The 17,163-nt window shown below is 45.6% G+C and overlaps 1 protein-coding gene across 1 annotated transcript in view; it reads left to right on the top strand.

Annotated features, from left to right (window-relative positions):
* LOC119398609 (uncharacterized) overlaps positions 1-17,163 on the top strand; it is a 132,254-nt gene that overhangs the window by 54,101 nt on the left and 60,990 nt on the right. The window contains exon 3 of the mRNA XM_037665443.1: positions 10,595-10,735. Coding sequence (XP_037521371.1) covers positions 10,595-10,735 — 141 coding nt within the window. The remainder of the gene's footprint in view (positions 1-10,594; positions 10,736-17,163) is intronic.

Below are 17,163 nucleotides of genomic sequence, written 5' to 3'. Positions count from 1 at the left end.
GAACATAAATAACAGTAGTTGACATGAAAATCATGACTCGTATGTCATGTACACAGGGGTCCACTGTTAAAGGGAACATCGGAGCGCGTGGCTGCAGCTCGGCGCCACCGCCGGCCAGCGGCTGCAACGAGTCTGGCACAGGCGCAGTGCAGGCTGTGTGTTGTGCTCTTTCGTCGTCTGCTGCCGTCTGCTTCCGCGCTGCGAATCGTCGCGAAACGAACCGTTGACGTGACGAAAGAGCACCGGGCACGGTGCTCACTGCGTCTGCGCGAATTTCGTTGCAGCCGGCGGTGGCGCCGAGCTGCCGCCACACTCCGATGTTCCCTTTAACAGGGGACCCCTGTGTACTGGGTTGCCAATGGTGGCTACTTTTCGCCAAATTGGCGAATTTGAGAGGCCCGTGGCGACCTAAAATTATGAATGGCGAATTTTTGGCGATTTTCAGCTTAGGTCTCCACTGAGTTATGCATCCTAAGCTCAGTGCATTCCCAACGAATGAGCGGCACTATTCTCTGTATTTTTCTGGGTTTTGAGGTGCACATTGCGCACCGTTCTGTATGTCCGTCCTGTAACTCGTGTGTATCTCCTCAATTCATCTAGATGCTTCTAACTCAATTCATCTAGATTCATCTAGATGCTTCAGAGCTTCGCTCAAGTTTCGCTTCTGAAAGGGCTAGATGACGGGTTGGTTGTGTGTTCCGGCCATTTCTTCTGCCAAAGCTCCAACTATTCTGAATAGCTTGGCGACCTATTCACTGCTGCAGTATCCCCTAATCGAGCTCGTATAGCGAAGATGGGCGGATACGCTGGTGTTCGTGCAATAAAAAATTATTTATTCAGGCATTTTCTACTTTTCTCGGTGGACGTGTGCAATGAAAACAATTGCTATATAACATTTTACAATGTCTACCTGTTCAATTATAACGCACTGGATTGACGCGGGTAGATATAAGTGATTATATATGAAAGGGACAGTGGCGTCCGGTATCATATTAGTTCACACTGAAAGGCATAAGACTCACTAATGAACGATACCTGTAAGAATTCTGTCTTACTACTTTCAATAAACCTGTTAATCCTTTTTTTCATATGAGGGGATGTAAACCTGCCTACAAACAACGCCTTCGCGGCTTTCGCCTAAGGTTTACCACACTTTTACCTTTGAAACGAGCGGACAGGGATGGAAGGATATCATGAGCGTTTTATCCTTTCATACTTGCGCCTCCGCACACATCTTGCGGCTAGTCGAACCAGGTGCACCAAGCACTCCCATGGTGAAGGGGTAATGCGCCTGACATTGAGAAATGTCAATATACTTTAAGGGCTTTGAATGGCATTGTATTCTACGGGGCTATACATCAGTGGAAGTTCTTATTACTAGGATATGCTGCACATATCTAGAATGGTGACTTTTTTGGCGAAATTTGTAAAAAAAATGGCGACTTTTGGCGACTTTCTGCTCGTCGTTTGGCGGCATTTACTCGAAAGTCAGTGGCAACCCTGCCTGTGTACAACATGACTTACATGCCACGCTCATGGTGCGTGGGTGGCCGTTTCGCTAGCTTGATATACACCAAAATTGGTATTGAAAGACGTGACTGTGTGGCGAACACAAAAGAACAGGTGTTAACACGAAAATCATGACATGCATGTCATGTACAGCATGACTTACGTGCCTCACTCATGGAGCGCTGGCGGCTGTTTCGGTAGCTTGATATACACCAATACTGGTATTGCGCGACATGACTTTCTGACGAAAATAAATAACAGGAGTTGACATGAAAATCATGACACGTATGTCATGTACAGCATGGCTTACATGCCACGCTCATGGTGTGCTAGCGGCCGTTCCGCTAGCTTGATATACACCAAAATTGGTATCTCATGACGTGACTGTGTGACGAACACAAATAACAGGTGGTAACATGAAAATCATGACACGTATGTCATGTACAACATGACTTACGTGCCTCGCTCATGGAGCGCTGGTGGCCGTTTCGCTAGCTTGATATACACCAAAACTGGTATTGCGCGACATGACTTTCTGACGAAAATAAATAACAGGAGTTGACATGAAAATCATGACACGTATGTCATGTACAGCATGGCTTACATGCCACGCTCATGGTGCGCTAGCGGCCGTTCCGCTAGCTTGATATACACCAAAATTGGTATCTCATGACGTGACTGTGTGACGAACACAAATAACAGGTGGTAACATGAAAATCATGACACGTATGTCATGTACAACATGACTTACGTGCCACGCTCATGGAGCGCTGGTGGCCGTTTCGCTAGCTTGATATACACCAAAACTGGTATTGCGCGACATGACTTTCTGACGAAAATAAATAACAGGAGTTGACATGAAAATCATGACACGTATGTCATGTACAGCATGGCTTACATGCCACGCTCATGGTGCGCTAGCGGCCGTTCCGCTAGCTTGATATACACCAAAATTGGTATCTCATGACGTGCCTGTGTGACGAACACAAATAACAGGTGGTAACATGAGAATCATGACACGTATGTCATGTACAACATGACTTACGTGCCTCGCTCATGGAGCGCTGGCGGCTGTTTCGCTAGCTTGATATACACCAAAACTGGTATTGCGCGACATGACTTTCTGACGAAAATAAATAACAGGAGTTGACATGAAAATCATGACACGTATGTCATGTACAGCATGGCTTACATGCCACGCTCATGGTGCGCTAGCGGCCGTTCCGCTAGCTTGATATACACCAAAATTGGTATCTCATGACGTGACTGTGTGACGAACACAAATAACAGGTGGTAACATGAAAATCATGACACGTATGTCATGTACAACATGACTTACGTACCTCTCTCATGGAGTGCTGGCGGCTGTTTCGCTAGCTTGATATACACCAAAACTGGTATTGCGCGACATGACTTTCTGACGAAAATAAATAACAGGAGTTGACATGAACATCATGACACGTATGTCATGTACAGCATGGCTTACATGCCACGCTCATGGTGCGCTAGCGGCTGTTCCGCTAGCTTGATATACACCAAAATTGGTATCTCATGACGTGACTGTGTGACGAACACAAATAACAGGTGGTAACATGAAAATCATGACACGTATGTCATGTACAACATGACTTACGTGCCACGCTCATGGAGCGCTGGTGGCCGTTTCGCTAGCTTGATATACACCAAAACTGGTATTGCGCGACATGACTTTCTGACGAAAATAAATAACAGGAGTTGACATGAAAATCATGACACGTATGTCATGTACAGCATGGCTTACATGCCACGCTCATGGTGCGCTAGCGGCCGTTCCGCTAGCTTGATATACACCAAAATTGGTATCTCATGACGTGACTGTGTGACGAACACAAATAACAGGTGGTAACATGAAAATCATGACACGTATGTCATGTACAACATGACTTACGTGCCACGCTCATGGAGCGCTGGTGGCCGTTTCGCTAGCTTGATATACACCAAAATTGGTATTGCGTGATGGGACTGTGTGGCAAACATAAATAACAGGTGGTAACACGAAAATCATGACATGCATGTCATGTAGGGTATGATTTAGACGCCATGCTCATGTTGCACTCGCGCCCATTTTGTTAACTGGATATATATCTAAATTATTATGGCATGACAGGAGTGCGTGACGAACATAAATAGCAGGTCACGCATCGTATATATGTAGCAGAATATATGTTTCATTAGCATGGCATATACCAGATTCTACACTCATGCATGTATGACAATCTCGCGATATATAGCGAACACGATGTCACGACATGAATGACTTCATTAGCCTCAGTGACAAATAAGATGATGTATGCAGGTTTTTGCTGGCTGCTTCGCTTTACATCGATTCCCACATTGCGTGGGATCTGCCGTTTTTTTTAGCGCCTTAGTTCCGCCTAACATTCCCCATAATCTCGCGCTGAGCTTTCCATTCATGCAGTGTTACACGTAGATGCAGTGATGCTTGCGCAAAAGTTAGGTGTATTAGGGTTAGGCGGCGCTACTGGCTCCTATAAAGGGACCGACAACTGCCCAGAACATGAAATGAAATGACTCCACTCATGGAAAGATTGTCCGTGGCATTGACTCAGACCAACCCTGTTTTTCTCGTGAGAGGTGGATTTATATTTTTATTTCTTAATTGAAAGTCGCGAAAAATGACCTGTGGCGGCAAAAATATGAACGATTCAATGAAACCGGCCACGTGACCGTTGATTGCTGTACGCCAGTGGCGTAGCCAGAAATTTTGTTCGGGGGGGGGCTCTCGTTGCAATGCGACCTCCTCATTGAATTTTTCGTACGACTAAGTATATGAATAACATGTATAACCAGTGACAATTTGTATTGGATGCTGCAAATCACTTCTTGAATGCTGCGCGCTGTCAAGAACGAGTAAGAAATGTGCTTTTTCATAAAAATATTATGTTACCATGCCCGCAAAATCTTTTCAGGAATAACTGTCGTCAATCTTTTCAAATTTTAAATTTTTTTGTGTGTAAGAGGTACAGGAAATATCACGTAAACTTTGGAACTGCATCATTTTAAAGCTAAAGAAGCGCCTGATAACGAAAAAACGACGTCCACAAAATAACCAGGACGAGATCAAATATTTTAATGGAGATTGTTTACGCAAAATGTTCATTTTTTTGGCGCAAATGATGCGGCTAGGGAAAAACAAGAATGGGAAAGTACACCTCGAACACGGGCAAAACATCAGTCACAGGAAACAGTGCGCAGTATGCTTACACAAAGCATCACAAATGTACATTTAAATATGCAATCGGTATACAGAACTAAGCAATAATCACTATGCATAATGTCCAGAATAAGGCAAAAGAACATGCTGCACAATCACAGAAACTGATATGTCCTTGGGCCAAGCTGCTCTCTCGGACGCACCATGTGGAGAGACCTATTATGGAAGAGCGCAGAAATAATGAAAGAAACTATTTCAAAACTGTTTTAAAAGTGCGAACCACTATTGTGCACTCAATATAAAAGGAGGGTTGTCGCTTCTAGTTCAAAAAGGAATAAAGAACAAAACCGACAAATGAAAGTAACAAACAATGGCTTCCCAATAGCTGAATTTGTTTGGTAACGCCGCGTATGCCGACCTCTCAGTGAACAAGGTGAAGCTGTCGATTCGCTGTTAATGTCGACCTGATGCCCGTGTTCGTATGTTTATATTAGGTCACAGTGTTAACTGCTAAAAAGTACAAAATCCCCACTGCTTTAAAAGTTGGTGAATAATATTGCGTCAGAATTACGGGATTTTTGACCTGAACTCTGGAACAGCAGTGTCTTTTCCTTTCGCTTGCGCTGATTTTTGTCCTGCTTGGTATCAAAGGACAAAGTTGACCCGGCGAGGAAGCTTAGCAAAGTGGTCAATAACTTCCGACACGCTGATATCGACATTTCTGTGGGCGTATAGAAGTGCCAGGCCTACCATGCATTCCTCAGACATCGTGGAGCGTGAGTAGTTCTTAAGTAAACTCATGCTTGAAAACGTTTTCTCTGCGCTGGCAGTGGTCACTGGAAGTGTGGCTGGAATATGGAGTAGCTTGTACACATTCGGATAGAACAGGGCATCGGTTCCTGTACTGGGGCGATGGTTTGGTGCTTCGTTCATCCGCTTTGCCCACCATAGTCGCAGTTTTCCCAAAGCAGCCCTAGTTTCGACGTCATGCGCAAAAACTTTCAGGAGATTTTCTGCTCCTTTCTCCCAATCACCTTGAATTGGTGATATTGAGGATGGTACAATTACTGAAAAGTACTTTAGAAGTGCCCTGTGCTTTTCGAACCGTTGGTTTAACTGGGTTTTAATGAACAGGGTTCTGCGAAAATATTCTTCCACGCTTTCGAATGCATTGCTCCCAAGATTTTGCTTCCGGACACCCGCTCGACGGCTGGTGGTCTGGTGACTGCTGGTGCTTCTCGATGCTGGGTCGAGAAGCACTACATCGTGCTTCTCGACCCAGCGCGTTTTGCATAGTCCCAAGAGGCGCGGCCTTGTAGACTCAGTACAGCTCAAGCTTATCATTTTTCGCAAAACGTGTGAGCGGCTAGAAGATTTACGGAAAAAGGCTGACGTCGCCTTTAGAGTCCAAGAACAGTTTTGGATGTCTGTGATGGAGCATGCTGCACACAGAAGTAGATTAAGGGAGTGACTGGTGCAGTGAGTGTAGAGTGCGGCTGCATATGTCTCACAAACAGCAGCTTGAACACCATTCGTATTGTATTTAGTATTTTGTATTTAGTTGTCGCATTGACAGCGAAAACAGTGAGGCACGGAATGCTAAATGTTGTTTTGTCGTGTTCTTTTCCGCACAATTTTTTTGTAACCACGGAAAACAACACGCAAAAAAACGTATTCGCGCCTTGCGCTATATAAATGTGAAAAATAATCCCTGGGGATTAACAGCTCATCTGAACTGGGGATAAAAAGATCATTTGCATGCAGTGTGTGAGTGGACCGACTATTCGTCTGGCGAGGTGATCTGTGAGGACCAAAAGTTGCCTTGTAGAAGTACTGCTAAAAAAGAATGGATCACTGAGGTTCTTGGACCTGATGCTCAGACCTTTTCGAGTAGCCATGTATACTGGAGATATGAGCCTCGTGCAAAAAAAACCTGTGTTGCCTTTTGCCTCTGCACAGAGCAAGCTGGTCCAGCGCGGAATTGCTCGTGCCTGTTTTACACAACGCATTGACCAAAACTTGCTACCATTAGATGCAAGAAAGCTTCTGCGGGTAAATTGCTCATTTGAAGGCAGCTGGATATCCACGCCGCCTGCTGGTATCCGTTTCAGAGAAGTTGCGCAAGTTTTCGAAGATACGTAACACGTGCACTGATTCGCAGGCAACAGTTCGTAAGAAGGTGGCTGTGATTCCATACCTGCATGGTATATCACACAATCTCAAAAAGATTGGTCTAAGAGCGGGGATTTCAGTTGCGTTTTCTGCGCCTAATAAGTTGTCGCAGTTATGTGCCAGAACCAGTCCGGCAAGAAGGCCTTCCAACAGCTGTAAAATTAGGCACCGAAATGAATTTGTTGAATGTGTGAAGGGCGTAGTGTATAACATACCTTTGTCCTGCGGTCAAATTTACGTCGCATGCAGGCGAGCAATCTCGCCTGCATGCGAGATTGCTCGAACACAATCAGACAGTGAAAAAAGGTTGTGATGGTTTCTTGGCGGCTCATTGTGCGGAATGCAAATGCGTGCCTTTATTTGACAGTACAACAGTGTTGGCAACTCACCCTAAGGATAGCACCAGGATCATCATTGAGGCGGCAGCGATTGCCAATGGAAGCTGCGTCAGCAAGCCATCCATCGCACTAACAAAAAAGGAACTAGATTACTTAAATTCACCCGCACGTGTTGGTCCCGCGTAGTTTTGCTGTTTTTTGTTTAGGTTTTCCTCTTGTGCGTTGACTGATATCGTTGTAATCACATGTGACAGGTATATATCTGTGTGTTGCTTTAAGAAATGATAGTTAGTTTCTTTGTCCGCTGTGCACTTTTTGCGCTAAAGTTTTAGCAGTACGAAAGACCAACCAGCCCGCTCCTACACCTTGCTTTGTAGAAGTAACTACACGGAGGGTAAATGTTAGACCCGGGGACGTTAGTCCTTAAAAAAATGATGTACTTAAACGTGCGTCGCCTTGTAGACCTTCTAGGTTAGGAAGAACACAATGGCAGACGCCGGCTGCGTGAAAGTAAGGTAAAAATAGGAATAATCGTACCAGAGTCAATTTTCTTTTTATTGTTCAAAAAATAAATAAGAGTAATACCCTGTTTCACAAACTGCATGGTTGAAAAAAATCTTGCAGACAAGCCACCTTCCGGAACCTTTCAACTGTCCACGGCATTGTCGTGCTCGAAAAAAAAAAACACATTTTAGATGACATCCTGGATGGTTTTCGGTGAAGGTGGTTATTTCAGACGGCGGTGTATAATAGAACGAAAAAAATTAAAAATTTCAACGGGGGGGAGGTGGCGAGGAGGCTGAAGCCCAATAAATCCCCCCCCCCCCCTGGGTGACGCCCCTGGTCGGTGGTGTATGAGAGCACGAAAAATTTCGGGGGGGGGGGGGGTGAAGCCCCATAAGCCCCCTCCCCCTGGCTACGCCCCTGCTGTACACGTTCGGCGATTTTTTTGTTAGTATTGAAATATTGTCCGTTTCTTTATATTAAAAGACATTACTGCATTAATATGTACATATAGGCCTGCGTTAGTAGTATGCATTAAAGTCGCGCTGCCTTCGCGTGACGTAATGATCCCATGCTCGTCAGTGCGTCTTGAGCAACTTTTCAGCGTGCTCACGCAACCGTGCACGCAGTTTCCAGGTCGCTAAGATTTTGGAGCGACATAGTATTGCTACCTACACTTCGTCTCAGAAATGATGCGCGCTGCTACTCGGCGTGGCCGCGCAAATGCATAGTGATGTTTCGTTGACTTGGCTTGGCTCGTGCATCGAGAGAGTAACGGCGCCAGGACAAGCCACCCATGACACAGGCGCAGGCAACCTTGGACGCATGTGCACACAACGCGGTACAAATACAGCGAAGGTGTATGATGCCACATCATCTCATTGTAACAGCTTGTTATTTTCAAAAATAGTTGGAAAGCTATAAATAAAGGTGGTCAAGCACAGTTACAGAAGCTCCTGCGAAAGCAGAACAACGAAAGCTTTCACAAATCGCGAGAAGGGCTGGCGGCATCGCTATCAATTCTCAGCGTTGCTGGAGGAAAGCTGCATCCGTGTTTAGAGCCTTTCAGATCGAAAAATAGTGCTTGTAAAATAACTACGTGCTTTTGGGATTAACTACTGCAGCTACAAACACTGTGAATGGTGAGCTTTCTGTCGCGCCATAAAAAAATGGGTTGAGAAAACTCAGTTGTCGGTCCCTTTAATTTTTTCTCTCTTCCAATATTTAGCGCTTTTGCGTTGGCGACTCTGCGCGAAGGTCGCGTCATCGATTTGTTATTAGCCCAAGAAAGCTTCAGAGTTCCGTTTTGCGTGCATTGGCGCGTTGTGCCAATTACAGCGCCAGCATTGATTTTCACCACGGCAGGCAGCTAGACCCGGAAAAAAAAAGTTCGAGGAATTGAAACAAGAACTAACTTTTGGCGTACACATCTTGCTGTTAATAGCAAGTAGGGCTTTCATTTGTTCTCTTGATTTGTAGTTTCTGTGCGAGGGGCCGTAGTTAAGAAGCGGCGCCCGAGTTCGCCCGAGAGACCGCTTAAACTCATCTAGGTAGCGTGGTAGTGTAGCCAGCAACTCGTGATGTGTTGACACAGAAACCGTAATGTTCCACGCTTTCTTTCGCGTTCCTGGCAGTGCACGATCCTTCCTGTGCAGTAGGAAAAAATAAATAAAGGAGAACGAAAGTGATGACTCTGGCTGCGTGTTTGAAAGCTGAACTTCGTGTTCGAGAACATTTTATGAACTGTGGGCGATTGCTTCCTCTAGTATCGAATTTTACGAATTCATATTCGGGGGGGGGGGGGGACTTGCTCATTTAAGCTTCTCTTAGAACTTTGGGGAGAATGAGTGATGGAAAGAAAAATGGCTGGCAAACCAGGCCAAAGACGTGTACAATAACGTGCTTCTTGCATGCAGTACTTACGACAGCAAATGGTAATGCTGTAAAGCGCTGTCGCCTATGTCACTTTTCAGTCATTTGCTTCCATGTGTTAACATTTCTGCAGTCAGTGTGCCCTGGCAGACTTCCTGATACAACTCATCATAAATTCATGTTTAAAAAAAGTTAGTTCTACAGGGACAGGAACACAATGGCAAAGCAAGTCAACAGTGCCGACTCACAATCGCCACATTTCTGAATTGTCCGAGAAATGTTGTGAGACATCCAAATATTTTTGTCTCGCAGTTTATCAGATGGTGCAGTAACATTGAATGTTTCAGACCGAATCGTTTGAGCTGGGGACATAAATCTCTGTGAACACTGGTAAATTAATCACTCCTAAAATAGGCATTTCTTCAGTGGAAAATGACACTAGATCCATTGTTTTATTTGTTCACCTTTCCAAATAAATGAATTTCAATAAATATCTCAGTCCTGATAAAGCTCAATTGCATTTGAAAGGGTTACCACGTGACACCTGTATCATAAAAAGGCAGAAGTTAAGGAGAATACTCAAGCTTAAGTGTTTTTAGCAAACCATTTTGGGGTACCACTATTTTGGAATAATGGTGTATAATGGGTTCTTGTAATTGCTCTTCATTTCCTGTCTTTGTGCCTCAATACTTGGTGAAAGTAACAGCTGAGTGAAACCAATAGGTGACTTTATCCATGGAACGTTATCATATTGCATTTCTGTGTCAAATAATTATTGCAGTTATGATAATTATTTGGAATATAATGAGCACTCATGATTGCTCTTCATTTGCTGTCCTTGTGCCTTAACACCAGACGAATTTAGCAATGACATGAAACCAATGGATGACTTAATTTCCCATAGTACACAGAGTATATGGCGTTGTTAAGCTATTGGGCCAAAGTTACGTGCAGCGTGGATCTGACACTTTGAAATTTTCTACAGGCCCTCGCCAAGGCGCAAACGAGTCAGAAAGTGTCCACAACTACAGGCATTGAACAGGAAGAGAGCCTTCTGCAGGAATTTGCGACCAAGGAAGCTTCATTCAGTTCGTCTCTGCAGGAATTGAAAAAGGAACTGAAAAAGGTAAGGATAGAGATGATTTTAATTTTCGGAGCTAACTCGGGCCATCAGATGAATATTTCCTCTTGCGTGCATACTGACATCTAAGAAACGTGGTGCCTGAACATAAGAGTATGTATGCACAATCGCTTTCGGCATGCAAATGGAAAAATAGCTGGCATTAGTTGCTAGTGGTAGTGTCGCTACAAGTACTTCTGTGAAGTGTGTATTTTTGTTTTTAAAGTCTACTGCACGTATCTTTGGTGTTGTCAAAATTGCAGCCACATTTCATGCATGTAAGACTAACACTTCTCAAGAGTGAAGCTGTAGAGGGCTTATGATATTTTAAAGTTGTTAATAAAGTCTTAACATCGTGGTTTAGCGCTAAAGAAAGAAAGACACATGTGAGAGACAGGACAGGCGCTGGACCTGGAGTTGTCGGAATTGTCACAGTGCTGCGATCCAAAGCGACAGTTTGCTGCCCACAGTTTAGCAATACGGGGGAATGCGATGACACCACTCTAGAAGAAGGAGAAAATTCTGCACAGAACTTTTAGCAATTTTAGGAACAGAGTTGACCATTGTGTTATGATGTCGCGACACATAAATCTCAATGCATAAACCAGGACTAGTTTGTAGGCATATATATTGTAACGCAGAAGGAACATGACAAGTCAAAAGCATTTTTTTCGTTACTACTTGTTTATGTCATTTGTGTTGATCACATCTGGCAGCAATTGACAGGAGGGGAATATAGGCTGCGTGACTCAGACCCCACATTTCATATTTCTTGCTCAGTAATTCTGTAGCTCACATTACATGGGAGTTGTAAATTTCAGTACTGAGCAATTTGTGTTGCTTCATCAATCTGTTATTGTGCAGGCATCCTTCAGAGTACCTCATTTTCAATGAAAGAAATGGGTAGTTGGTGACCAAAGCCAAATTGTCCCAGCAGTGACTATTCATTTACAGTTATACGTTTTTGGACGTTTTAGTAGGATGCGCTCATATGACTACATATGTTTTGTGATTGTGTGTTGTGCTACTTCATCTACCTTTCAGATGGGTATCTTCTAAAAATTAAGGCAAAGGGACATATACCATTGCATTTTGAACATGAAAAAAAATTGTGTTGTCTCGGGTATTGTAGTTAAGTGATTTACGTCAACCATGTGGCTCGGTCTGTTTCACAAAACTGGAGGGAAATTTGGATTTTGCCTCACGGGGCTTCTTTTAACATGATGACCATGAAATTGCTGCCTTGGTCATCCCGTTATAAATTGAACTTGTGGCAAGTGTGTGAATTTTATTATTATTATCATTACACATGATTCCAAAAGCAATAAAATGAGATTCCTTCCCCTGGGAAATTATTTAGGTACCTTAAACACTTTTGAAAGTAATTTTAACATGTCATCTTAGTGCCTCATAGTACTACAGTTTTTGTACACATGCAGTAGTATCTTATTGCAGCATTCAGTTAATGAGCGTTTCTGTTTCTCACCTGTTGCATTCTATTTTTTTTTTGTACCACATGAGGGGTTTAAAGAAAATTTGTGTACTAACATACAGTGTATACTAGTTAAGCATAGTAATGTGATTGTTTGACTGGAATGTAGGAATGACATCTGTAACCAAATAATTTGGGAGATTAGCACTAGGTTATAAAGATTTTTCATTAGTTAAGAATAGAATTATCCTTGTGTGTATGTATGGCCTAGAAGCTCGCATGAATGAATATCTTGATGCATAAGCACTTCTTGTGCCTGATAGGTTGGCTGTCTTTATAACATACACTTACAAACATATATAAAAAAAACTGACATAGCTTTGACGTTTACATTGGACTCACGGATAAAAGTACTTATAAAGTACTCATTGTTCTTCTGTATGTCTAAAGCTGTTTGGAATCTGATCATTGATTTGCTTGTTGGCTAATGATCAGCATTCATGCTTTAATTGATATGTGCAAGATATGATGTAGCTACTTCATGCTCTTCAACAGTGATCTGTAATTGGCACAACTTGTACAAGATGGCAACTAAATTGGAATTGGGAAAAACTTGTTGTATTTTCTGTGGTCTCCGACATTATTATGTACTGTAAATCGACTCTGGTGATAGTGGGGCTGTGAATGTGTGGAAATGTTGGCCATTCCATGGAGATGCTGGCCCCTTTCCACACTTTTTGGTGTTTCTGCGTGGTGTCTCGAAATTCAATATTTTCCATTGTTTTCAAGTATCATTCGTCAGAAAAATTAATGCTGATGCGTCATTGTAACGCATTGTGTATGCACATGAATGTAATCTTTGTGCAGTATGAAGTTGTGGCTAATTGGTTTTAATTGAACGAGTGCAGAAGCGAACAGGACAAGATCGGAAAGGCGGTGGACATATTGACTGTGATCTAAATGGTTTTATTCACGCGGGCTGTGTGTTAGCTGATGGCTTCATTGAAAATATTAATAATATTAATTGAACAGGTTAGTGATGATCTCTTGTAATAGCGGAATTGGTACAAAAGGAAACGAAGGGGTGATTGTAGTGAGAGAGGTATGAAGCGATGACATTAAAAAATTTGCGCACATAGGATTGAGTCTTAATGGAGCCATTGCGGTGCAAAATTAAAACACACAGATAAGGAATGCGCTATCAGACATTACGGTGCTGTGTGTTCCTTTTATGTGTTTTAGCTAGCACCACAGTGGCTTCATTAAGTACTAACCAACTAGCACAAGAAGTTATCCTAAGAATTGGTTAATACTGCTGGTTCTTCATGAAAGTATAATTCAAGGTTTCAAGGAGTGAAGTCTTTGACCGGCAGCCAGCACTGATGAGAATAAAAAGGAGCATTGAATATCACATGAGGAGGGCGCTGCGGTCGCCGATGAAAACGGACGCACCTCACCTCGTCTTCGCGGTTTTCGAATGAATCCGCAACATTTTCACTACCTTCATTGAAACTTTGATTACCATCAACTTCCGAACGATCACGCGGACCCGGAGACACCAAGTTTCACGGCGAGCGTGCATTTTTTAGACTTATACGACCACATTTACTTCGGCAACACGTGTGGAGAGTTCTAGGCCTACTGGCATTCCAGCCGAGCTAGGCCGCGCTGTGCGCCTAGTCCTCGCGGACACCACACGGCGGGCCCCACAGAGAATCTCCAATCATGGAGGTGGACAAAACAGCGTCCGACGACACCCCAGACGAGCACGAGGATGGAGATAATGTCACAAACACACCAGAGGCCGAGACGGATGCCGGCGGCTGGATTGAAGTTACGCGACGGAAGAAAAAACGCGAAGCTCGCCGCGATGACGAACTGTCCCCGCAGCGCGAGACCCAGATGCGTGGCCGAAAAGGAGGCATTGGGAAGAAAATCCTGCGTACGAGTAAAATGCCGAGGCTGCCGAAAGGAGACATCAAGGTGATCGTGAGGCCGCGGAATGGCCTGAACCTCCGCACGGCGGGCGGGGTGGCATTGGACGAAACGATCAGGAGAACGGCCGACATAAATGCGGACGAAACAATCACGATTTGCCCCAACTACACTCAAAATGTTCTGGTTGCCAGCACGTCTGACCAGGAGACGGCAGGCAAGTTAGCGAAGATCCGCTCAATTAGAGTGGGGGACAAGGAACACGAGGTCAGTGCGTATGTCTCTGCGCCGGAAGAAATGGTCAAGGGAATCATAAGGGACGTCCCGCTCAGATATATGCAAGATCAGCTCTCTCGGGCACTGATCACTACGAGGAACCCCAATCTCGCCTACGCGAAGAGACTCGGAAACACCACTACGGTAATCCTCCTCTACGAAGGAAACAGAGTCCCGACGTGGGTGTACTTTAACAGCATAATGATGAGTCGCACTCTACCGGAAGCAACTCGACTTCTGCCGGGAGTGCGGAAGACTCGGTCACAGAGCCGACATGTGCCCGAGACTGGAAGTCAAACTTTGTCTGATTTGTGGCATGAAAAACCCGAATACCGAGCACTAGTGCTCGCCCAGCTGCAAAATCTGCGGGGAAGCCCATCCTACAGCCGATCCCGCATGTAAAGCAAGATACAAGGTTCCGTATGTGGTCAAGGCGAGGAGATGGCTCGCGAAAAGCAGGGACGATCGGGAGTAGGGTGAAGAAGGCGCTCTCACTCCCGAAGATGGTGGGGGGGACCAGTACCCGGCCCACTTGCAGCATGCTCCACCGGAATGTCGCCCAAGGAGAGGCCGTTCGAGATCGAGGTCTGGCTCCCGACATGGCGACAAAGCCTCTGCCCCCAACTCCTCATCGGCGGGCAAAAGGACGACTCGCAGTAGCAGCAAAAGTAGAAGTCACAGCCGAAGCCAGAGCCATCCTGGATGAAACTCGAGTGGCGAGCCTAGTTTCCCGTCGGGTAACGGGCAACCTCCACCTGGCGGAAAGCCGAAAGGACCGTACAAGGTGACCTGGTCGGGCATGGCAGCTCAAGAAAGCGGGAGCCCGGGAGGGAGCTCACTCCCTGAAGACCTAGGAAAGACCTTGAACTCGCCAATTGGGGTGAGAGTAGAAAGGTTAAACAGAGAGAACAAGGAACTAAGGGATGAACTGAGCAGGGCGCGACTACAAAACGAGGAATTGGCCAAGAAGATTGACGAGCTGCAGCAAACGCTCAACGAAATCCTCCAGTGCATGGAGGGGCATGCCGGAGGAGCCCCCACCCAGCGTGGGTTCACAGAGCACACCAGTGCGGCGGCAGAAAAGGAGGTTGACATGCTCGACGTGGACGGACCGACAGTTGGGTCCAAACGCAAAAGTCCGAGTGGCACGCCAGCGGGTGACACCGGGAACATCACGCAGGAATTGAAGAGACCTAGGTCAAATGCCAAGAAAGTAGACGTGCTCGAGCAAATGATCGACAAGCTGGCGGAGAAGACGGAACGCATGTTTGAAATGCTCCTTACAAGACTGAACGAGTCTGACGCCGAACGGAATGCGCAACACGCGACCGTTAACACTCAACTTTTGACCGTGAATCAGCGTATAGAAGACCTAGAACGAAGGAAGGCGCAGCTGCAGCAGCCGGGAAGGGTCAGTGCCCAGCATCTCATCACTAACGTCCCTCTAATCGTCAACAGAAGTAACAACACCAATGCCACCCACCCTGGAGCGGAAGGGACACATGGTCAGTTGTGCCCCTCCAACACCCTCGCATGACCATAACTACGCCTTGCGTGCACAATGACAGACTTATTGTCTGGCAATGGAACTGCAGAGGCCTTCCAAACAAAAAGTCCAAGCTACGTTGATGCAGTACATGTAAGCACTTTCGAAAAAGAAACTTCCAGACGTCATTGCCTTACAAGAACCTTATGACCACGCCAAGCATCCAGGGTACGTCACGCACAGTCTGCTCTCCGAGAGCACGGGGCGGAACATCACGATGTCCGTCCTAGTGAGAAGAGGAATAGCGTTTGTTGAGCATGAGCTGAACGTGGCGAGCGACATCGATAACGCTCTGATAGAAGTCATACCAAGCAAGGGCATAACAGCTGGGCTGTTCGTCCTCAATGTTTACAGCACCCCCTCGAAGAAAGGTCTCACTCACACCTTCAATGGCCTCTTCCGCGAAGCGATGGCGAAAGCCGCCTCCAAACCACTGTTGATTTGCGGAGACTTTAACGCCCCGCACAAACACTGGGGATACGGCAGCGCCTCGCCCAAGGGGAGGAGGCTGGCTGAACTCGTGGACGACCTCGGCATCACCTTACTAAACGAGCCAGCATCGCACACCAGGATCGGGCAGGGTGTGTGCCGCGACACAACCCCGGACCTCTCGATGTGTGTGAACGCGGACGCGGTGAGCTGGGAAAATACATTTGAAGACCTAGGAAGCGATCACCGAATCCTCAACTTGGCCTTTGGCAGGAACTCACAACAAAGCACTAACCACAAACTCAGAATTGTCGATTGGGACAAATTCCGCAAAATCAGGGACCAGGAAAAAGAAGGCCCTATCAAGGATATCGGGTTATAGTGCAGGGAAATCCTAGCAGACGAGGAGAAAGCCACCAAAGAAATCGAATGGATGGACTGGCGGGAACAGGAAGCTCCAGGTGGCGAGGGAACTGAAGCCCCCGACCCAACCAGAGTGGACAGCTGTCTGGCGCACCTCGTCCTAGCCAAAAAATCGATGCAGTGAAGAGTTAGCAGGCAGAAGTTCAATAAAAAGCTACGGAAAAAGATAGCCGAAGTCAACCACGCAATCGAGACACACTGTTCCCGCTTATGCGAGCAGGAATGGGAAGAGCTTTGCAATACCATGGATGGAAACATGAGCGCGAGACGCACATGGAGGATCCTCAAGCACCTGCTAGACCCCGCCAGTACCAGGACAGCATGTTTCGACAGAGATGGCCAAGCTGCAGCACAAATACAAGGATGATCCGGAGGCTCTCGCGGACGAGGTCG

This window comes from Rhipicephalus sanguineus, chromosome 7, assembly GCF_013339695.2.
Source record: "Rhipicephalus sanguineus isolate Rsan-2018 chromosome 7, BIME_Rsan_1.4, whole genome shotgun sequence".
Lineage (NCBI taxonomy): Eukaryota > Metazoa > Arthropoda > Arachnida > Ixodida > Ixodidae > Rhipicephalus > Rhipicephalus sanguineus.
The sequence above is the reverse complement of the archived record's forward strand: the minus strand, read 5'-3'. Positions and strand labels throughout refer to the sequence as shown.